The sequence below is a fragment of the Ranitomeya variabilis genome, chromosome 2, assembly GCF_051348905.1.
Source record: "Ranitomeya variabilis isolate aRanVar5 chromosome 2, aRanVar5.hap1, whole genome shotgun sequence".
NCBI classification, from domain to species: domain Eukaryota; kingdom Metazoa; phylum Chordata; class Amphibia; order Anura; family Dendrobatidae; genus Ranitomeya; species Ranitomeya variabilis.
The window spans coordinates 576,274,376-576,299,396 of record NC_135233.1 but is presented as its reverse complement, the minus strand read 5'-3'; the positions used below and the strand labels follow the sequence as shown (position 1 = coordinate 576,299,396).

At 41.7% G+C, this 25,021-nt stretch overlaps 1 protein-coding gene across 1 annotated transcript; it reads right to left on the bottom strand.

Moving 5' to 3' along the window:
• Positions 1-1,343: 1,343 nt before the first annotated feature.
• Positions 1,344-23,510, bottom strand: LOC143807084 (5-hydroxytryptamine receptor 3A-like). The gene is made up of 9 exons (XM_077288289.1): positions 23,367-23,510; positions 15,446-15,594; positions 13,633-13,677; positions 11,857-11,966; positions 9,862-10,034; positions 7,340-7,500; positions 4,689-4,896; positions 2,607-2,816; positions 1,344-1,801 (listed from the first exon to the last, which is right to left on the bottom strand). The coding sequence occupies exons 1-9, from the start codon at positions 23,410-23,412 to the stop codon at positions 1,521-1,523; spliced, it is 1,383 nt and encodes a 460-aa protein (XP_077144404.1). The 5' UTR covers positions 23,413-23,510; the 3' UTR covers positions 1,344-1,520.
• Between the last annotated feature and the right edge of the window lie 1,511 nt (positions 23,511-25,021).

Below are 25,021 nucleotides of genomic sequence, written 5' to 3'. Positions count from 1 at the left end.
CTGTAATAGTGTCCTTCCTCCTGGCTCCTTCCTGTAATAATGTCCTCCATCCTGAACTCCTTTCTGTAATAATGTTCCTACCATGGCCTCTTCCTGTAATAGTGTCCTTCCTCCTGGCTCCTTCCTGTAATAATGTCCTCCATCCTGAATTCCTTTCTGTAATAATGTTCCTACCATGGCCTGTTCCTGTAATAATGTCCTTCATCCTGTCTCCTTCCTGTAATAACGTCCTCCATCCTGGCTCCTTCCTGTAATAATGTCCTTCATCTTGACTCTTCCTGCAATAATCTCCCCCATCCTGAACTCCTTCCTGTAATAATGTCCCTATCCTGGGCCCTTCCTGTACTAATGTCTTCATTCTGGGTTCTCCCTGTAATAATGTCCCCCATCCTGGTCCTCTGTTCTGCAACTCTCTTCCAACACATTTTAAAAATAAATAAGCAATTCTTTTTACGTTTCTGTGTTCTCACAATATGTGGCATCCTCTTCCATAGCAAGGAAAGAGTCCAGCTGGCGCATGACGGGCACCCCGGCATCAGCTGCTAGCCTCTGACCGTCAGCATATATTGTAGTGCAGGGCATCGGTGAATCTCTCAGCCACAATACACGTGAGCCGAATGTGTGCCCTTGGACGCACTTCCAGCTGAAATAAACGCTGGCGTCAGCAGACACTCCTCCCGCACCCTCTGTGACCATGATCGTTACGCCCTCATCCTGAGACCATTGGGGCTTTTCATCCATGGAGTAGGCTCACTAACAATTTTACCTAAGTACACTTCCCACTTCCGTGAATAAAGAATGGCATCTAACATCTTTCAAGAGTAACTTCTTCCAATGATCCACGAGCAATTTGGTGATGAACAATGCTTTTTTCAGCAAGATGGAGGCCATGTCAAAAGTGACAACTAAGTGACTCGGTGAACAAAACATTGAGATTTTGGGTCCATGGTCAGGAAACTCCACAGATTTCAATCCCATTGAAAACCTGTGGTCAATACTCAAAAAAGCAAGTGTAATAGTGATCATGCCGAAAAAGGAAGACTATTATCCGATGTGTATAGAGGTCTTAGGGCTCCTTTCCACTTGCGAGAAATACGTCCGTGTCTCGCATGTGAAAACCAAGCTCTGGAGCCGGCACTCCGGAGCGGAGCGTGCGGCTGTATAGCAACACATGCAGCCGCACGCTCCACTCCCAAATGCCGCGCCAGAGCTTGTTTTCACATGCGAGACACGGGCATATTTCTCGCAAGTGGAAAGGAGCCCTTAAGACATAAATTAGACTCCTCTCAGGAGGCACATGCTTACTTGACAGGAATTACTGACAATCAATAAAAATTGGATGTATATGTAAAATATTGTTTTAATACATAATTTTGTAATAAATATTTAGCAGCAGGTTATGTTACAACTACGTTACACCAAATCTGTACATGTAAGGATTAATAGCCAACTGTTGGTCCATCGCATCATACTGGCTTCACAGATCACTGAAATGTTCTTTTTGTCTGCTTTGATCGCCATCATGTAGCCCAGACCTTGATAACCACTGCAAACATGATAGTTACAATGAGCAAGTAGACGATAAGGACAAGCCGGTCCACTACCATTGCAGAAAACAACCAATCTGACATGGCATCATCCTGATCCTTCGAGAGCTTCATTTCCTGACGGATCTTGAGAACTTCTAACAATAATCTCTTTAGCAATTTCACCTCAACTGGAATTCTTGCATCCCTTTGTGAATCCATTTTTGTCATCTCAATTGACACACACGTCCCATTTTTCTTGTAATCTTTATTATCTGTAAGAAAGGAAGATAGGTAACCTGGAATATTTTAACAAATGACCAGATAGAGAACATTAAGTCAAGAATGTACATGTCCCCTATACTCACTAGATTTTTGTTGCGTACGATCGTTGATCATTTGGCCGACACTTATTTTCTCCGACTCAAGATATACAAGAATGGTTGGCTTGACCAGGCGCTCTTGTGTTCTCTAAGAAAGTCTCTACCTGACTTATCTGGCAGCAGCTTATTTTCCGGAAACAGAAGAATCCAACGGACCAATCCTTCTGTACCTCAATATCATCTGCTGGGGAACAGTCGAGTGGCCCCCATCCAATTTGGCTGTCAGATGATTGTGTCAACATCAGTGGAATCGGTCAACTTTAGTTGTGTGTGTGTGTGTGTGTGTGTGTGTGTGTGTGTGTGTGTGTATGGGGGCCTTACAGCATTGTACATTCATCAGAGCCATGTGTATGGATGGTGTATGATTCCACATGGAGTCCCTCTGGCCCAATGCTACAGAGGTTTTAGAAGATTATGTGCCACCATAAGGTTCCCACAAATGGTATCAGAATATGGAGGTAAATCCAACAGGTCTATGGTAGGGTACATGTGTATTATGGTTTTACTTTGTTAGAAAAACTTCATATGAGTGCCGTATTATGTCTCCGCACAAATAAGGCTGAGAGATATGGTGATGCAGACAATCCTAGGATTAGTTTTAACTTTCAGTTTTGTCTGCAATGAATGACAACTTTCCCATTCAAACTATTTTAGGTTATTCATCTAATTGAAAACCTACTTTCATCTTGCAATTCACCTTTTTCTGCAGACTCCACAGAATCCAGCTTATCTAGTCGGGAGGCTTTTACTTTGAAGAATAGAATTCGTGCTAAACGTCTCATGATCCAGGTTTTTATCCAAGTTGGGACATTTGGCTGGTTTTCCGATAACATCAACATATAGGATGTTGCAATGGAGCCCATTATACTGACAACCATGACAGCAAGGCACACACAGCAGAAAATACCTGATAAAAAGCAAAAAAGAAAACGTAAATCTGTATTTAAAATTAAGCCACCGCAGATGCACGGAATTCCGTCCTGATTAGACGTAGTAGATGATGAAAGCTTTAAATTTTCCAGCTTCTTGAATAAAATCCAAAGTTTATTTAGTCCATAATAAAACATGTAAATGCTCCTGAACCGCACTCAATCTGGAGGAAAATCGATGCGTTTCGATCTTTGATAATGATCACTACTACAATCGAAAGGCGTCACTTTTCCTCCTGATTGAATGCAGCTCAAGAGCATTTACATGTTTTAATATGGACTAAATAAACTTTGGATTTTATTAAAGAAGCTGGAACATTTCAAGTTTTCATATAAAAATTAACCTGACTAGTCCGGGCTGCAGCTATTCATCCAGAGTATTCTGGCCTTACATGATGTAATCAACCCCGAGACTTGTTTGATGTACTCATGACTTACTGTGTCTTCTCCAGCAGGGAAGGCGCAGGGATATTAGTAGGATGTATGAAAATTAAAAGCATGTTATCCAAGAATGGTATTGTTTTTGTTGTACCATGACCCCAAAGCTTAGTGCCAATGATTGTTGTGTAACCACCAAGCTCTGTACCATAGTATTGTTGTGTAACCACCAAGCTCTGTGCCTCAGTATTGTGAAGCCACGAAACTCTGTGCCACAATAATAATAATAATAATTTTTATTTATATAGCGCCAACATATTCCGCAACACTTGACAATTAAGCGGGGACATGTACAAACAATAAATTCGGTACGAGTTAAGACTATTTAAACAGTGACATTAGGAGTGAGGTCCCTGCTCGCAAGCTAACAATCTTGTTGAACTACCAAGCTGTCCCTCTACATTGTGTAACCACCAAGTTCTGTTCCTCAGCATTGTTGTGTGACCACCAATCTCTGTGCCCCAGTATTTCTGTGTAACAACCAAGCTTTGTGTGTCAGTATTGTAGTGTAACCACCAAGCTGTGTGCCTCAGTACTGTTATGCAACCACCAAGTTCTGTGCCTCAGTACTGTTGTGTAACCACCAAGCTCTGTGCTTCAGTGTTGTGTAACCACCAAGCTTTGTGCCTCAGTATTGTTTAACCACCGAGCTTTGTGCCTCAGTACTGTTGTATAACCACTAATCTCATTGCCTCAGTATTGTTGTGTAAGCACCAAGCTCTGTGCTTCAGTATTGTTGGGTAACCATTTAGCTCTGTGCCATCTGTGTCTTTTTGTGTAACCACCAAACTTTGTATGTCAGTATTTTAGAGTAACCACCAAGCTGTGCTCCTTAGTACTGTAGTGTAACCACCAAGCTCTGAGCCTCAGTACTGTTGTGTAACCACCAAGCTGTGTTCCTTAGTGCTGTTGTGTAACCACCAAGCTGTGTTCCTCTGTACTGTTGTGTAACCACCAAGCTGTGTTCCTTAGTGCTGTTGTGTAACCACCAAGCTGTGTTCCTTAGTACTGTAGTGTAACCACCAAGCTCTGAGCCTCAGTACTGTTGTGTAACCACCAAGCTGTGTTCCTCTGTACTGTTGTGTAACCACCAAGCTGTGTTCCTTAGTACTATTGTGTAACCACCTAGATCTGTGCCACAGTATAGTGTAACTATCAAGCGGTGTGCCTCAGCATGGTTATGCAACCATCAAGCTTTGTGCCTCTTTATTGAAGGGTAACTGCCAAGATCTATACCATCATTGTGGTAATCCAATAAGCTCTTTGCTATTATCCAGTATGTGATTTGTACATAGATACCATTACCTATAAATGTATCCCAATTTTATGGATGAGCTTACATTGGTAAATCCCTTTAAAAACCGCAACAAAGCACTTGTTCAATAACTTAAAAAAAAAATCAGAAAGCATACCTAGAACCGGAGGATTATCTGAAGTGGGGAGCATGTTATTCAAAATCAGCAGAAGCACGGAAAACCCTAGCACCACGGTTATTTTGAATCCTAGTCTCTCTCCAGTTCCTATTTCAATAAACATACTAGCGATGTCCAGTATGACCAAGAAGCATGCTGGGATGATGAGGTTTATGATGTAAACCACAGGAGCTCTTTTTATAGAAATCTATGGAAATGAGATAATATTGAAAACTTAAAATTAACAAGAAATATAAAAATAAAGGTAATGACCTCATAATCGAAATAGTGCTTGAAAATATAATGAAATAATATGATCACTGCCATGTTGGATAAAAGTACCACAGTAAATAGATGATTTTAGGGATGGTATCAAGGTAGAGGAAATATGTTGTGCATCCCCTTCCCCAACAGCAATGTTATACTATCAAGTTATTCTACACACGTACATAAGATTATTATTTGCAGATCCCATCAATATTGACATGATCTATCCACAATGTTTATGGGGACAGATCAGATGCATAATAATAATAATAATAATAATGTTGTATTTGAACATGCTTAATCTTTTGCTGCTGGAGTTTCAGGGGAAGCCACAGGTATTTGGCAGCCCATATACTTCAGATATCTTGTTACAAAGGAGGCAGACCACTAGTTGTCTTGTTGCAAAGCAGGTAGATCACTAAATATCTTGTTAGAAAGGTGGCAGATCACTGGATATCTTGTTACAAAGGAGGCAGATCACTGGATATCTTGTTACAAAGGAGGCAGATCACTGGATATCTTGTTATAAAGGAGGAAGATCACTGGATGTCTTGTTACAAATAAGGCAGATCACTGGATATCTTGTTACAAAGGAGTCAGATCACTTGATGTCTTGTTACAAAGGAGGCAGATCACTGGATGTCTTGTTACAAAGGAGGCAGATCACTGGATGTCTTGTTACAAAGGAGGCAGATCACTGGATATCTTGTTACAAAGGAGGCAGATCACTTGATGTCTTGTTATAAAGGAGGCAGATCACTGGATGTCTTGTTAAGAAGGAGGCAAAACACTGGATGTCTTGTTACAAAGGAGTCATATCACTGGATGTCTTGTTATAAAGGAGGCAGATCACTGGATGTCTTATTACAAAGGACGCAGATCACTGGATGTCTTGTTACAAAGGAGTCATATCACTGTCACTGGATGTCTTGTTACAAAGGAGGCGGATCACTGGATGTCTTGTTACAAAGAATGCAGATCACTGGATGTCTTGTTACAAAGGAGGCAGATCACTGGATGTCTTGTTACAAAGGAGGCAGATAATAATAATAATTAATGTATATAGCGCCAACATATTCCGCAGCACTTTACAATTAAGTGGGGACATGTACAAACATTAAATTCGGTACGAGTTAAGACAATTTAAACAGTGACATTAGGAGTGAGGTCCCTGCTCGCAAACTTACAATCTACAAGGAAATGGAGGGGACACAATAGGTGAAAAGTGCTTGTTATTTCAGGTCTGGCAATTATAATAAATAGGGATTTTCATATACAGCTGCATGATCCGGTCATCAGCCCGTGTGTTTAAGTGCAATAGTCAAGTATCAAGTGCAGTTATCATGTGCATGGAGGGTGTGGAGACAGATGAATAGTAGGGTGCAGATTAAGAGTAATATTTGGAAGGAGGGAACAGGGCAAAGTTGGTTTACGGAGTAGTTGATGTGGTAGGCTTGTCTGAAGAAATGGGTTTTCAAAGCGCGCTTGAATAGGTCGGGGCTAGGTATCAGTGTGATCGTCTGGGGAAGTGCATTCCAGAGAGCTGGCGCAGCACGAGAGAAGTCTTGGAGACGGAGGTGTGAATGTCGTTATAAAGGAGGCGGATCACTGGATATCTTGTTACAAAGAATGCAGATCACTGGATGTCTTGTTACAAAGGAGGCAGATCACTAGATGTCTTGTTACCAATGAGGCAGATCACTTGATATCTTGTTAAAAATGATGATCACTAGATAACTTTTTACAAAGGATGGTGGATCACTGCATATATCTATGTTGTTTTTTCATAAATTAATAGTATGCGTAAGAATAGGAAACTTTCTAATACATTTTATTAGCGAAATTTGCTTCTTTCTCCTCCTGGACTGCTATCTCAGTAATGTAATATCTCATAGATTACAAATTTTACAGATTTTACATATGAACTGAGAGTGAAAGATCAATCCAGGAGGAGAAAAAAGCAAATGTATCTGATAAAATAAATTACAAAGTTACTTATTTTCACGTGTAATTTTGATTTAAGGAGTAAAAATTAAAACGACAGTTACTCTTTAAGGTCCCAATACATGTTATGTAAAGTCATCCCAACCTGTGGATATGGGCAGGATTTGCACACGGTCCAATGTGTATGGGGGCCTCCCAACTCTCCTCCAACAATTGCTAATCCTTTTTGTTTAGTGCGGAGAAAATAAGCTGCCATAGGAGAGCTTGGGTCGAGCTGAGCATTTTTGTATATGAAGGAGTTGGGGGAAAGATCATACACAAGTACCTAATGTGTATGAGGGCCTTTAAACTAGAGGTAGATCACACCTTTATACATCTTGTGACACTTGTGCTCCTGAGGGACATCGCCATTGCAAGGAAGCTTTCAAGAGGTCTCTTACCTTATATATAACTTCGCTGTAAACTTCATTTTCAGTATCAAATGTTGCGTTTTCCACAGTGATGTTCAATAAGAACCAATCTCCTTTAGTGACGAAAATGTCATAAGAATTTTGATAAACCTGCGTGGAATTGGATTTTGCCACCATAATGATGTCCTTAACTAAGAAGAAACACAGCAGAGGGATTCATGTAAGATATTTTTGCTCATTCAGTATTCAATAAAAAGCTCGATTGCCAAGTGAAATTACTAGATCTCATGATCAGTTATCAAAATGAGCCTGTCACTTACTCAAAAAAAGTTTAATTAAATAACTTGTTAAAATCCCCAAGCTTCACTGATTCTTCTGCTGTTTTCCATTGTGTGCTATGTTGCTCCATTGCAGAGATATTCACATTTACTTCTTCTGAAGTTCAGTATGTGATATCTCTGCTTGTAGTCCAACTAGGCTTTTCTTCTCAGTCTTCTTAGGAAGGCGTGTGCTTTCAGCCTTCCTTCCCAGATGCTGCCAATCACAGCTCAGCAACTGATCCAGCAGTCTATCAGTCTGTGTCTGCCAAGCTGTGATTGGGAGGCAGTGGTAAAAGTATATGTCTCCAGAGAAGACTGAAGAAAAGGTCAGTTGAACTACAAGCAGAGATTTCACATGCTGCACTTCAGAAGAAGCAAATATGAATATCTCTGCAACGGAGCGAAGTAGAGTAAAACTGAAAAGAGGAACAGAATCAGGAGAGCTCATAGATTTTTACAGGGTATTTAACTTCATTTTTGGAGCAAGAGACAGGTAATCTGTCTCTAGCAGAAAATGAGTATGCATTCACCAGGGTTGGACTGGACCTCCAGTGTATCAAATGTGTAATCAGTTGACCTGGACTCTGCACTTCTGCCTAAAAACCACTCTACTAAAGTGTCCAATGAAGGCTAGATCACTGTTAGTAAAGGCAAAAAATTGATGGGGTGCCATCATAGCAACATACTCAGAAAATATCAAACTTCTGAAAGCCCCCAAATCAACATAAATCGAGTCTTCAGAAATAATATAGTCATTTATATGGTGCAATATACACCTTTTCATATTCCTACATCAGCAGTGATGACTGTCTGCAGCTCCATATTAGTGTGTTCGATGAAATTATCACATTGTGCAAACCTATGTTGTAGGATTGAAAACTGCCTACAAGACAAATGGTGGAGCAGGGGGTTAAAAATTTGCTTGATTCTGTAATAAACCGGTTTTGGAAGATAGACGTCCAGGAGCATGTGCCCCATGAGTCCTCCCATTATTTGGCACTGCACCTTTGTGACCTGTGGTCAGATTCTGTGAGCAGGAAGCTATGTTACTCTTGTGTAGTAGATGTCATCTGAGTTTCTCTTCTGCATGAAATATTTCAGTCATGTGAAACACTAGGAAAGACGTCGTACATTATTTCCAAGACCGCGCTGCAAGAAATTTGTCACATTGTGTGAACTGTGCACCTGACTGTCCCCCAGGGGCGCTTACACCAGATTTATGAACATGCACAAATCCTAATGATTACGGTATTTTGTTGTAAGTAGTCAGCACAAATTTTTATTAGACCTATATAAGTGTTAGAAATGTAAAGAATTGCGCTCATGAGTAAGATCTCCTTCAGTTGCCTGATTTTGTTTTTTAGATACGAGAAAAAAAAGCCAATTTTTCATCAGTGTTCCAGATCTGATTTTCATCCTTTTTTGGACCGTATGTCAATTTTTACAATGTGGCATCCGCTTGTACAAAAAAAACTAAATAAATTGTTACTTACTAAACAGTAAAAAATGGATGAAACACCGACGGTATCTGCATGCTATCCATACTTTTCATTGAACCATTGCAATGCATTTGGCCATTTTTGATACAAGTCGCAGATCAGTCTCTTCTTTTAGTTATTGTGGACATTTGGTCCACAAAAAGATACAAACATATGAACAGAGCCAAAGACTATAATGGATACATGTCAGACCCAGGGCTGTGAAGTCCGAGTCGTAGAGTCGGAGCCCATTTTGGTGGAGTCGGTGTCATGGAAATTGAGGAGTCGGAGGTTTGGCTTAAAGACAGGGCTGTGGAGATGGAGTCGTGGAGTCGGACCCCATTTTGGTGGAGTCGGTGTCATGGAAATTGAGGAGTCGGAGGTTTGGCTTAAAGACAGGGCTGTGATGTCAGAGTAGTGGAGTTGGAGCCCATTTTGGTGGAGTTGGTGTCATGGAAATTGAGGAGTCGGAGGTTTGGCTTAAAGACAGGGCTGTGGAGATGGAGTCGTGGAGTCGGACCCCATTTTGGTGGAGTCGGTGTCATGGAAATTGAGGAGTCGGAGGTTTGGCTTAAAGACAGGGCTGTGATGTCAGAGTAGTGGAGTTGGAGCCCATTTTGGTGGAGTCGGTGTCATGGAAATTGAGGAGTCGGAGGTTTGGCTTACCGACTCCACAGCCCTTGTCAGATCTTTGACATGAATACTTTTTTTAGTTAACACATTGTGCCATGATTTATGTAAAAAGATACAATACCTGTATGGATATAAGGACCAAAGCTCAAAGAACAGGTCTGGATATCAAAAGGGAACTTGAAGATGTCTAGATTGCAGGAACTAATGATTCTTAGCGGCATGGAACTTTTTATTGTGCCATCGCTGGAAACAGTGTAGTATGAGATAACTGGAGAACTGTTGTCAGATTCTGTCCTGAAAAAAGATGTACAGGGCATTAGCATTACAGTAAGAGCTCGCTTGCACCATCACATTTTCCATCCAAGTGTGATCTGACAAAACATCACACTCGCACCAATGTTAGTTTATGGGGCTGCGCACATGTCCAAGTTTGATTCAAGCCGATCCGAGGAAAGAATCACAGTATGAGACAGTGCTGCAGCCAAATATAGAGCTCAGCTGCCCTTACAAAGTTGACAGTAAGAGCCACTGAACTCATTGTTTGGCCGCAGCCATCTTGAAATGACACCAGCGCTGCAGACAGTATCAGACACAGGGAGCAGCGGTTGATAAGTTTTGCCGAACCCCGGGAGGATGAGTAAGGAGCAGTTTTTTAAAAAATAAGTTGCAACTGGAGGATAAGGATTTTGTGACACCTGATGTATTTGTATTAGAAAGCATAGCCAACTGTGCAAGTCAAGTGCAGTTGAGACAAAGATCTGATTGCCTATAGTGACCGATTTTTTTCACCTGCATTCTCTACACATACATAGATTTAAAGGGCTTTCCCAAGACATTGATGTTGGCCAATCTTTAGTATAGGCCATGTTTACCCAAAATATCACTAGCCATTTTGCAGTGGTTGTTCCTGTTAATGTGACTTTGTAACACCCCAGGTAACCAGTTGTTACAGTGGTATTGCCTTCCTCCCGGGGAGGGTGATGCCATGCTTGGAAGCGAGGAAGGATCCCTTTAACAGGTAACCAGTATATGCAACACTGTTCTGACTCCAGGCCAGAAGGGGGAGCTCTAGACCCGGATTCAGGGGAACTTCCCTATATATTCTGGCTGGAGGAGGAGTTGAATAGTCAATCTGTCAGAGGGACAGAGGAGAGAGGAGTCAGACAGAGAGAGTCTGAGAGAGGAAAGCTGGGGCCGTGCAGACAAGTGGTTCTGTAGCTCCTGGAAGGAGGTGACATCACGAACAAATAACTTTCATAAACTTTAATTCCCCTTTTATTGGACGCCCAGGGCCATTGACCGGGTCACTGCCACCATGACCACCCCTTTAAGAACCGGTTCTGAGTACCCCAAGGTCTTGGCGGGCGCTCCAACGTTGTATCTCAGTCCCCATTGAATGGAACAAGCTGTAGAAGCAGTAAGGCTGCCCATGGTATTAACACAGTAAATTTTTATACCAGAAAAGTAATTTTTTGTATAGCCAGTTGATTCTTTCTTTTAGGATTACATGGTCAGTAAAACAAATTGGGCATTGTTCACACATGAGACTTAAAGCTGACAATATGTGGCAGATCTACACCAGGATTGGATCAATCAGTGGGGTTAAACCTCCACCGTGGTGGCATTTTTTCATTGCAGCAAAATACTGCCTGAAAATTTACTGTTGCATGTGATTGAGGTTACGGAAACCAAAACATTTGATAACACCCGGACCAGTGTTAGTCTATGGGGCCGTGCACAAGTTTGATTTTTTTTCCTTGGAAAGAGCCCGTCCTTGAAAAAAAATTGCAATGTCCGAGTTTGGTCCGAGTTTGGTCTGACAATTCGAATCCGTTGGAAATATTGGACTGCACTTAGGTAGTGCACTGACTCAATGGAGAAGATGAATACATTGTTTTTCTCCATCTTCTCCATATCTGAGAGAATCGGATCATGCAATGATCACACTCTGGTCACACTCTGATCAGATTTTGGTTCGAGTGCCATTTACATCATCGGCCCAGTTTTCTGAGATGAGAGAATCTATGGCCGTCTGCACGAGCCCTAAGGGTAAGCCATCAATATCAAAGTCTAAAAAACCTTTTAACAATTGAACTATTTCTAGCATGACACTTACATTTCATAGATGTATAGATCCGGCAACCAAAAATTATTGTTAGGAATTAACATTTTTTCAATGCCACAGAAGTCATCTGGTTCCCAGGATAAAAACTCGTTCTTCCATGCCTGCGGTACAAACATAATATGGTAACTACTATAATAAATGGCACCAGGTAGCGGCTTTCCTTTTGCTTTAAACATTGTTTTTTTTTACAGTATAGAAAAACACAAGGCTTGAATCATTATTGCATTTGCACCCTTTTTTGCCTCGTTTTTAACGGTTTAGCATCTTTTTCATTTGTCATTGTGGGAGAGGTTTGTCATTTCCAGATGTTTTGACTGATTCATCAATTTTGACTTTTTTTTAAATATTAGCAAATTTTTTTTCCATTAAATGTACTCCAGACTCCAGTCCTGCCCTGGTGTGATTTTATGTTCATTTGGAATTTCTACTCAAAATTTTAGGACATTCAACTTTTTGTTAAAAAAAAACCCAACAACAACAGGTTAAAGACAAAAATAAAGAGCATTTTTGTAGTTATGCAAAATTCATGATCCACATATGGCACCTTGAAAAATTTGCTGCAAAAATTGTTAACGAATAACAAAAGACAAGTGTCAAAAAAGAAAAACAGCAAAAATAATGAATCTGCCCGTGGTCTCGAATTACAAAATAAGTCATATAACAAATTTGGAATGTGAGAAATACAAAGGCAAAAAAGTAACAAGAGTCGGGAAGAGTTGGGAATCCATAAAGTGACTAGTAGTTAAGAATGTCAACAATGTCAATAAAAAGTCATTCAGTTAAAGGGCGTATCTAGATCATGGGTACTAATGACTTCTTCTTGGTGTAGGTCATCAATATCAGATTGGTGGTAGTCTGATGCTGGCTTTAGATGGCACAATCGTGGCCTTTAAATGACTAGTGAACAGCAAGCTGATCGGCGATCATTTAAAGACTACCTGTCACCAGTTCAGAAGTAGCCAGTTTTTTTCTATAATTGTTTTCCGACTGATCCCCTGAGAATTCATTTTTTTATTTCTTTTTAAATCCGCCATACCATTCTAGAGAATGAGCTGTTTTTTTTTTTACTTAGTGCTACTTTATATAGTCCAAATAGGCGTGGCTCACAGGGTAATTATGCAGTGCAAACTAAAGACACGCCCCAGAGGATCCTGTGAGCTACACACCCTCATAACGACCATAAAAATTAGTACCATCTTCATTCATCGAGTTGTTGCATCCATTGGTTGCATTATGAATGGGAACCTGAAAATAAAACCCCGGGGACCTGACCATAGAGCCCTGGTCCACAAAACATCAAAAACATTAAAACATCAAAACATCTAACTTATCTAGTGGCTATCCAAGCCACATGGAGGACACCAAAGTAGCATTTGACGTCCAACCAACAGGTTTGCCCAGTTAGGTTTCTTTAGAGTGGTTGTCTCATCTGATTGCTACAAGGTAAATGTAGATTGTTGGCTGTCCACATGATTGATGGAGGTCTTGAGTGTGGAAGACCCTATGATGTCTATATTTCAAGGGTAGATAGTCATAACTTTTCAAGTACCATACTTTTTGAAAGGAAGATCATCAAGCACTACTCATTACAGCTTTAATTGTTGTTCATTGTTAATTATGCTACAGTTTATGCCATAATATACATTTTATTTAAGGTATCACATACCGAGAGAGCCATTAGATCAGTATTGGTGAACTCTACGTACTAGATATGGCAAGTCATAGATGAACAAAGTGATAATGGTGACTGAGAGTGTGATCTCTTACCATGTTAAACCAGACATATGTGGTCATGATCTGCAGGCTGGTGTCCTGAAATAGAGAATTACAGATAAATTAATGTGGATCTTAAAGGGATCACATGATCCTAATTCATCAACATCTTGCAGTTTCTAGCTACTCTCAAATTACCTCCTATCCTTAATTTTTTCTTTTTTGTTTATTGCTCAATGCCACAGAGACCATCCGCCCCTGCTGTCTTAGTGCAGTGGCTGAACATGCCCAGTGCTTACAAGCTCTTTTCTATCAAGCTTCTAAGAACTGCACTGATTTTTTTCTGAGATCACTGGAGCTTGTGGTTACAATGTAATCCCAGACAGCTCCAGAGGCCTCATACACAATAAGTAGCTGTCATCCAAATAATAGTTCGGCCAATCTTTCTCTCTTGAGTCTTGACGCTTCCTTACACAATAGCAAGTGTGCCAACACTTATTCCCTATGAGAGCGCTGTGACTAGACATTACTGGCTGCAGCTTATCTCCCCAGAGCAAAAGGATCAGCAGTCCAAACTTGGACATGCGGGATCTTATCTCCCCCAATATTATCAGTCAGAGGACCGTTATAGCCGGCCACTATACATATTAGACTGACAATCCAGCCTGTAGATATCGGTGGGTTTGGCCCAAATTAGTCTACTGTGTATTGGGACCTTCACTCGTCTTCCGATGCTGCAGAGACAATTTTGCATCATTTTTAAACATACAGCACCAATGCTTACGGATAATATAGGGATCTTTAAAACCTGTATTAGGGGCTGATAAAACTCTCCTAAAACCCTCTTGGGGTAGTCCTGCTGTCACTTTTTGTTTCAGGTCAGTTTTAGGTTTGTTGTGAATTTTTCTGAGGTTTTCCAGCGGACGTGCTACAAAATCGAATGTCTTGCAAAAAAAAAGTATTTTGTAAAATGTAAAATCAAAAATCTACTAAAGTCACCTTCCCAGGAGCCAGAGAAAGTGATTATAATTCCTTTGCACCAAAACCCCAAGTAATTTCACTCTAAGTAAACATAAAGTCTTTTATACCAAGGTTTAAATGTACATGACTCTTACTATTATGTTCTATAGAAGATGCCACAAAACACAAGCACACACTCCCAAGGAGAATATAGGAGAAGTATTAAACTCCTGGTATCTCTGAACTATCAATAGGATGATGACCTAGAAGTGGGACCTCCACCTACCACCTGACTCTTCCTATTCCATGTCCTACAGATATACCCCTAAGGCTAGGGTCACACCAGCGTATATGCTCCCATCCGAAAGAATTGGGCCAATTATACTAATCACACTCTGATCAGATGTGTAAGCATAGAGTGACCCAATTCTCTTGGATGAGAAGATGAAAAAATAGTTCTCCATCTTCTCCATTCTTTCAGTCCGTGAAAATCTGAAGGCACTTAGATGTCATCCAAGGAAAGACGGATATTTTCCACAGACTCATTGAATTGTATGGTTGAGTGCAACCTGAATATCATATCCAACTTGGGTGTGCTACAATTTTTCCCTGGACCAGCTTGGTCCGAGGAAAAAATCGGACATGTGCACGGTCCCATAGAATAACATTGGTCCGAGTGTGATTCGATGTTGTGTTGAATGGCACTTGGACCGAAAATGCGTTCATCTGCATGAGCCCTTAAAGTAACGTTTTGCTGACTGTATCAAGGACTTTCACGTTTGTAAATGAGTGACCACCAATTAGCCAGTCCTAGTAGAAGGGGCTCTCGTCGTTTAAACATGCCGTCACCAAAATTTAACTAGTCTGCATGTGAACACCAAACAAGCCAATAAAAAGATATTCTCACCAGGTTGATGACGGTATACAGAGACAGGTCTATAAGGACAACAGTAGGATCTTTCCAGTTCTTCACTGGCCGCACATCTGAGCCTGGGATATTTGTGATGTTGTCCAGTACATTTTTGTAGCTACAGGTATTTCCACAGTGGCATGTACCTGGAAAAGTATAATATTTTATATCGGCAATTAATAAGTCACATTAAAAGGCTGTCAGTTCCCCAAAATTTAAATGGTTATGTCTGGTATCGCAGCTCAGTCCCATATGTAGTATTTTAGTATTTTAGCTCCACCCTGAGGCATGATGGGAGTTCAAATCCCAAAAGGGTATGTACCAAAACCTACAATTTTACATGTTCTTTCTATTTGATAGATGAATATTTCTTGGATCATTGATGTAAAAATGTGTTGTGCGAGAGTAGAAAAGAAACCAAGTGAATTGGGCTGGGTTGCAGTTGTAGACACTGAAAAAAGTTTCTAGTTCAGAAATTGTTTAAAAGGGTTGTCAGGATATATGATATTAATGACATATCCTCAAGATAGGTCATTATTATCAGTTTTGTGAGGGTCTGACACTGATCGGATGCTAGTAGCTCCGGCGGTTATGAGGGAACAGCACTTCACAGCTTTGTTCATTGTGTAGCAGCAACTGCTGAGTCCTGCAGATCAGAGTAAAACTACCTGCCTGTCCACATCTCCAAGGAAGTAAAACTCCTGGGCAATTCCCCAAAGAAGTGACCATTGTCTAGTGTAATATAAGACCTTTTAAAACAAGGTGTTATTTTTGGATTGCTGAAAGGATAAAAAAATATGTATTTTGTAGAAGTTCTGTCCTTCATATATGAGTTTGTATTCCTCATAGCTAAAGTTTTTAAAATCTCTTGCTGTTTTAAAAAGTTTAAGAGCTGTATAAATGAAAATTTCTCCAACTTTCTAATTTACTTTGTGCTTTAATGCCTCCCCATTTTCAAGCTGTTAGTCCGTCCAGTTAAAGGGGTTGTCTCAGGTCGTTATACAGTATAGTCAAATTGAAAAATTTGGGCAAAAACAAGCAACTTTGCAATTTAATACATATTAAAAATCATAGTTCTCAAGAATGGAGGGATATTTATTCATATAGGACACAGCTTACTGACTAGGCTACGGGCCACCCAGCAGTCTCAAAGTAGCCGGTCTCCTAGGTAAGGAGCGTGCAGTTCTAGCAGGCCCTATGCTTTCCTGGTACTCTAAAGTTTGTCAATCAGCCTCAATATCTCTGCTCTTCCATTCTGCATAGGTAAGGCTATTTCTGCTAGTATCCTGAAGAGCGCTTAGTTTGGACCAGTGACACCACCAAGCCACTGGTCCGAATTGTCAATCATCAGGAGTGCACTACCCCCTACAAAGCAAGAAGCTGGTGGCCAGGAAGATTTTGTCCATAATCTGCCTATAGTATACTTGGAAGCAGGGCCGGACTGGGACTAAAATTCAGCCCTGGCATTTGAAGTTACACAGGCCCACTTGTCACATGGTGACTGTATAATATCTTTGTACACTTGTAGGCAGGGCCGGTTTTAGGCAAAGTGGGGCCCTAGGCAAAGTTTAAAATGGGTCCCTAAATGCTAACATATTGCACATCACACAGAAGCCTTTCTGTTGTATTTACGTGCGCTGAGTTCAGGCCGCTAAACGAGTTTGATCGACAATACTGAAGTTGTTCAACGCTTGTTTCCCGGCCTCTTTCCACCAGCTGAGGAATAATGATGAGACAGAACGATCACTAATAGATCACCATACAGTATCATGTTTTCAGCAGCACATCTACAGTTTACACTGGCAATGTGCTGCTGACAACAAGGCTTTTTGTTCCAGCAAAAACAATCCGAATATGCAGCATTTTACTTGTTTAGTAAAATACACCCCATAGTCCTCCATATATTATAATGTGCTCCATAGTCCTCCATATAGTATAATACACTCCCTATAGTCCTCCATATATTAAAATACACTGCTCAGTCCTCCACATAGTATAATACACTCCTCATAGTCCTCCATATAGCATAATACAATCCTCATAGTCCTCCATATAGCATAATACAATCCTCATAGTGCTCCATATAGTATAATGCACCGCCACAGTCATCCATGTAGTACAATTCACTTCCCATAGTATAATGCACCCCATAGTTCTTCATATAGTATAACGTATTCCCCATAGTCCTCGATACAGTATAATGCAGCCCACATATAGTATAATGCAGCCACCCCAGAGTATAATGCAGCCACCCCAGAGTATAATGCAGCCACCCCAGAGTATAATGCAGCCACCCCAGAGTATAATGCAGCCACCCCACAGAGTATAATGCAGCCACCCCAGAGTATGTAACCCCCATAGAATATAATACAGCCCACCTCCCCATAATATATAATGTAGCCCCCCATAGAATATAATGCAGCCCCCCATAGTATATAACGCAGCCTCCCCCATAGAATATAATATACCCCCACAATAGTATATAACACAGCCACATAGTACATAACATGGCCTCCCCCATAGAATATAATATACTCCCCATAGTATATAGCAAAGCCCGCATATTATATAGCACAAACCGCATAGTATACAGCACAGCCTGCATACTATAGCACAGCTCGCGTAGTAGATAACACAGCCCACACAGCAGTATTCAGCACAGACCACACAGTAGTATACAGCACAGACCACACAGTAGTATACAGCACAGCCCACGTAGAAGTATACAGCACAGTCCACACAGTAGTATACAGCACAGCCCACAGAGTAATATATACAGCACAGCCCACAAATATATACAGCACAGCCCACAAAGTAATATATACAGCACAGCCCACAGAGAACTATATACAGCACAGCCCACAGAGAACTATATACAGCACAGCCCACAGAGAACTATATAAAGCACAGCCCAGAGTACTATATACAGCACAGCCCAGAGTACTATATAAAGCACAGCCCAGAGAGTACTATATACAGCACAGCCCAGAGAGTACTATATACAGCACAGCCCAGAGAGTACTATATACAGCACAGCCCACAGAGTACTATATACAGCACAGCCCACAGAGTACTATATACAGCACAGCCCACAGAGTACTATACACAGCACAGCCCACAGAGTACTATACACAGCACAGCCCACAGAGTACTATATACAGCACAGCCCACAGAGTACTATATACAGCACAGCCCACAGAGTACTATATACAGCACAGCCCACAGAGAACTATATACAGCACACAGTAGTATACAGCACAGAGCACAGCCCACAGAGAACTATATACAGCCCACAGTAGTATACAGCACAGAGCACAGCCCACAGAGAACTATATACAGCACAGAGCACAGCCCACAGAGAACTATATACAGCCCACAGTAGCATACAGCACAGAGCACAGCCCACAGATAACTATATACAGCCCACAGTAGTATACAGCACAGAGCACAGCCCACAGAGAACTATATACAGCACAGAGCACAGCCCACAGAGAACTATATACAGCCCACAGTAGCATACAGCACAGAGCACAGCCCACAGATAACTATATACAGCCCACAGTAGTATACAGCACAGAGCACAGCCCACAGAGAACTATATACAGCACAGAGCACAGCCCACAGAGAACTATATACAGCCCACAGTAGCATACAGCACAGAGCACAGCCCACAGATAACTATATACAGCCCACAGTAGTATACAGCACAGAGCACAGCCCACAGAGAGCTATATACAGCCCACAGTAGTATACAGCACAGAGCACAGCCCACAGAGAACTATATACAGCCCACAGCAGTATACAGCACAGAGCACAGCCCACAGAGAACTATATACAGCCCACAGCAGTATACAGCACAGAGCACAGCCCACAGAGAACTATATATAGCACAGAGCACACAGTAGTATACAGCACAGAGCACAGCCCACAGAGAGCTATATACAGCCCACAGTAGTATACAGCACAGAGCACAGCCCACAGAGAACTATATACAGCCCACAGCAGTATACAGCACAGAGCACAGCCCAGAGAACTATATACAGCCCACAGCAGTATACAGCACAGAGCACAGCCCACAGAGAACTATATATAGCACAGAGCACACAGTAGTATACAGCACAGAGCACAGCCCACAGAGAGCTATATACAGCCCACAGCAGTATACAGCACAGAGCACAGCCCACAGAGAACTATATACAGCCCACAGTAGTATACAGCACAGAGCACAGCCCACAGAGAACTATATACAGCCCACAGCAGTATACAGCACAGAGCACAGCCCACAGAGAACTATATACAGCCCACAGCAGTATACAGCACAGAGCACAGCCCACAGAGAACTATATATAGCACAGAGCACACAGTAGTATACAGCACAGAGCACAGCCCACAGAGAGCTATATACAGCCCACAGCAGTATACAGCACAGAGCACAGCCCACAGAGAACTATATATAGCCCACAGTAGTATACAGCACAGAGCACAGCCCACAGAGAACTATATACAGCCCACAGCAGTATACAGCACAGAGCACAGCCCACAGAGAACTATATACAGCCCACAGCAGTATACAGCACAGAGCACAGCCCACAGAGAACTATATATAGCACAGAGCACACAGTAGTATACAGCACAGAGCACAGCCCACAGAGAGCTATATACAGCCCACAGCAGTATACAGCACAGAGCACAGCCCACAGAAAACTATATACAGCCCACAGTAGTATACAGCACAGAGCACAGCCCACAGAGAACTATATACAGCCCACAGAAGTATACAGCACAGAGCACAGCCCACAGAGAACTATATACAGCCCACAGTAGTATACAGCACAGAGCACAGCCCACAGAGAGCTATATACAGCCCACAGCAGTATACAGCACAGCCCACAGAGAATTATATACAGCCCACAGTAGTATACAGCACAGAGCACAGCCCACAGAGAACTATATACAGCCCACAGCAGTATACAGCACAGAGCACAGCCCACAGAGAACTATATACAGCCCACAGCAGTATACAGCACAGAGCACAGCCCACAGAGAACTATATACAGCCCACAGTAGTATACAGCACAGAGCACAGCCCACAGAGAACTATATACAGCCCACAGTAGTATACAGCACAGAGCACAGCCCACAGAGAACTATATACAGCCCACAGTAGTATACAGCACAGAGCACAGCCCACAGAGAGCTATATACAGCCCACAGCAGTATACAGCACAGAGCACAGCCCACAGAGAACTATATACAGCCCACAGTAGTATACAGCACAGAGCACAGCCCACAGAGAGCTATATACAGCCCACAGCAGTATACAGCACAGCCCACAGAGAACTATATACAGCCCACAGTAGTATACAGCACAGAGCACAGCCCACAGAGAACTATATACAGCCCACAGCAGTATACAGCACAGAGCACAGCCCACAGAGAACTATATACAGCCCACAGCAGTATACAGCACAGAGCACAGCCCACAGAGAACTATATACAGCCCACAGCAGTACACAGCACAGAGCACAGCCCACAGAGTACTATATACAGCCCACAGTAGTATACAGCACAGAGCACAGCCCACAGAGAACTATATACAGCCCACAGCAGTATACAGCACAGAGCACAGCCCACAGAGAGCTATATACAGCCCACAGCAGTATACAGCACAGAGCACAGCCCACAGAGAACTATATACAGCCCACAGCAGTATACAGCACAGAGCACAGCCCACAGAGAACTATATACAGCCCACAGCAGTATACAGCACAGAGCACAGCCCACAGAGAACTATATACAGCCCACAGCAGTATACAGCACAGAGCACAGCCCACAGAGAACTATATACAGCCCACATCTCTTCTCTTCCTCCCCTCACCTCCTCCGAGAATGGCCCCACAGTCCAGAAAAAAAAAAACTCTCCTCACCTCTCCTCGTGCCGAGCGTTGCTTCCTGGTTCCTGCTCCTGTCTCAGCAGCTGCAGTCTGCCCGGGACACAGCAGGTGCGCGATTATATGACATCATCGCGCACCCGCAGTGTCAGAGGCAGAGCGGGGAATGATGGGAGAGGAGCGTCTGTAGACGCTCTCTCCTCCATCATTGCATTCAACTGTACCGGCGTCTATACGCCGGTATAGTTGAATGCGACGGCCGGGGCGGCGGATTGAGCGGCCCACCACTGGCACCGGCCCTTCTGGCATTTGCCAGAAGTGCCCTATGGCCAGTCCGGCCCTGCTTGGAAGTATGGATAGGATGACACCCTGGGGTGTCATCACTTATTAGCAGAGTCGGCCAAACAAGATTATAGCACTTGCCCCCAACATGTTTCACCGCGTGTGCCCCATCCCATGGTGAAACATGTTGGGAGGCAAGTGCTATAATCCTTGGTTCTCCCCAATTTGGGAATATTACTATTATTGGATGTTGAAGTGATAAGATTTAACTGTATGGAAGTATTTTGTGGGATACTTTCGGTAAATGGTAATATTTGGATATTAGATATCATTTAGCCATAATATATTATATGGCAGTTTTGGCACTATATAATGAATGGTATTAGGTAGGCTGAAATCAGGAGAAAAACTGGTGTGAAAATTCCGTTTGCATTTTGCATTGCTTTCATGTCGTATAAGCAAAATGCAGAATAATTCACCTGGTAAATTTTCCAAGTCCTACAGGTAAACAAGCATTCCCATACCATTACACTATCACCGGCATCATAGCTAACTTGTGTGTCCTTTTTACTATTTTAGGAGGCGTCTGATTGGCTCCAAATTTATCCTGCAACAGGATAATGACCCCCAAACATCCAACCAATGTCATTAAGAACTATCCTCAATATAAAGGAGAACAAGGAGTCCTGGAAGTGATGATGATGTGGAGCCCTGATCTCATCCAGTCTGTCTGGGATTACATGGTGAGACAGAAGGATTTGTGCAAACGACATCCACAGAAGATCTGTGGATAATTCTCCAAGATGTTTGGAACAACCTCCCTGCTGAGGTCCTTCAAAAACTGTATACAAGCGTATAAAGAACAATTGATGCTGTTTTGAAAGCAAAGAGAGGTCACCAAATATTGAGTTAATTTAGATTTATCTTTTTGTCTGTTCACTTTGCTTATAAAGATAAACAATTAGGACTTCTATTTCTGAAAACATTCTTATGTTGTAGCATTTTTTTTCCATACTTGTAATGTATGTACAGTTGTTAAACTATATACTAACACCCTATTTTTCTTCTATATACTGAGCATACTATACATTGTGTAAATACTTGAAAATTACAAAAGACTATAAAGATGACTCATTGCAATGAATAATACCTATGGAATTTACATGCTCAGCTTTCTGGGGATTTCACTAAGGTATGCCAAAATAGTAGGTTACAGGTACCCCGGTCCTGCGGTTGCAATCACATTTAATCCCAGGCTATATTTTTAATTGAGAACATGCACTCAGCCTAAATTTACAAGAATAAAATGGTCACTACCGCTATAAATATAATTGCCGCTATAACCTATGCACATGCTTAGATTAAAAAAAACCAAAACATTACATTTTGCAAATAACAGCATTATGTTATAGCAATATTGAAGATAAAATTTTCTTAATTGATTAGATTTACCCAATTTAGGGAGTAAATGAATATGTTATGCATTAATCAATCACTTCAACCATACTTTTTGTACCTGCCGTGTCCTAGGTTGAATACAGGCTGCCATAAACTGCAATCTCCTGATGAACGTGAAGGCAAATGTGGAGGAATATAAGGACTAAGTTGGTTGTTTTCTCCAGTAGAATTGTTTAATTTCCAAAGGTAATCCCAAAAATAAAAGTTTTCATCCCAAGGCTGGTGGGACACCATCGTTATTCTTACAGATCACCCACTACGACAAATGTTCTTTAAAAGGAACTTACCCAGAAGAATGACTGTGAGTGGCACTATAAGTCCAGGAAGGGACATCCTTACGTGATAGTCAGTGACTGTTACATCTCACATCTCTACTCGTGCTCCAGGTTTTGTGTTCTCTCTGGAGTGGGAGGGATTCAAATTGACTGGATAAGAAAGTCTTCAAAGTGGAAAAACCGGTTTAAATGGGAAACATCTTTTGACAGTGGAAATCAAGTTAAACCATTTTGCACCTGTGGTAGAACAATTATATTTTATCAATACATTTTTGGATAAAATTTTAGTAAACCTTACAGACATTTATTTTTATTTTTTAGTACTGATATAAAACGCACTAAAATAGTGAAACTATTTGTGCCGCATGCAAGTTGGCACTAATCAGTGGTGGCATTCTCCTGTTCTTCAACTTTAAGTCCTTCATGGAGTTACAGGGCCAGATTCAGTTTTGCATTTGTGACTGCTTTTAGTGTTTTGCACATTTTTGTGTATGCTATATTCATCTTTTCAATTTGAGCCTTTTTAACATCACTTTTTTAAGTGTTTGTCTGTTGTGACAACACAATCTTTAATCTTAATTATGCCAGACATATATTTTTAGTAGGCCAGGGGCCATAGGCTATTGTCTGAACATTGGTAACTGAATTTAAGTGTTTTTCTTCTGTGGGTCAACAAACATAGACTGTTGTCATATTAGTCTGAATGTTGACTATTGAATTGATGTTTGTGAATTGTTGAATGGCTGCTGTTTACCTCTTATATCAGCTCCTACACATTGTTTGCTATTTTTGGAGGACAGGGATGCAAGGCCATTGAACAATCGATGTTTGGTATATGATTTCCCATTGTAAAAGTTGATTCAGTTTGTCTACCAGAAAAACAGTGAAGGACAAACTATGCAGATTGATTAAATACTCAAACAAAAAGCGTTAATCTCATCCTACCTTCCCCCCTGACCTGTGGATGATGACCTGAACCACAGATGTAGGTATAAAAAGGGATTTCTAGCCTTCTGCAAAAGAAGAGCGTCTCTACAGAACAGCCAAGGCACCATGGCATTATCAAAGGGAACACAGATTTGATATTCTATTTGATGCCAGCTTAAGGGACCACAGCCCTAGCTGGAAAAATACAGATTTGATCCATTGACCATCACTTAATCCATGGAGCTGTTTGGAGAAGTCAGGTCACCTGCCACAATAGAGATGTACAGAAAAGCCAGGTTGAGACCCCTCAGTCACGTGTCCACGTGCCTCAATGGACTGTCGGCTACCTAACCTTGTTGTTACCTCCTGTCTGTGGGTGCCAGCCAAAAGCTGAGTGCCACTGGTGGGAATAGTCGGCCCTGGAAGCCCCAAAGTTGCATCTGCTCTAATTCCAGCAAGTAAGTGGAAGGGACTCTGTAATTTTCACCGTCTTGGGTATTTGCTGGAACTGTTCAATATGTTATTATTTGTTGGTGGTTCAATAAAGTATTGCCACACTGTTTTACTCTCACCCTGTGTTGTCTGAGTGGTATTCTGCCCATGGGAAGGAAGTGCAGGCATTCAATGGGATCAGCCCTGGTCCATGTTGTCTCAGGCAAGCAGACAAGAGCACCCACTGAGTGCTCTTGGTGCTCTTGGAGTGTGGAGGTATCTCCACACCTGTGCTTTGTGTCTTTTTT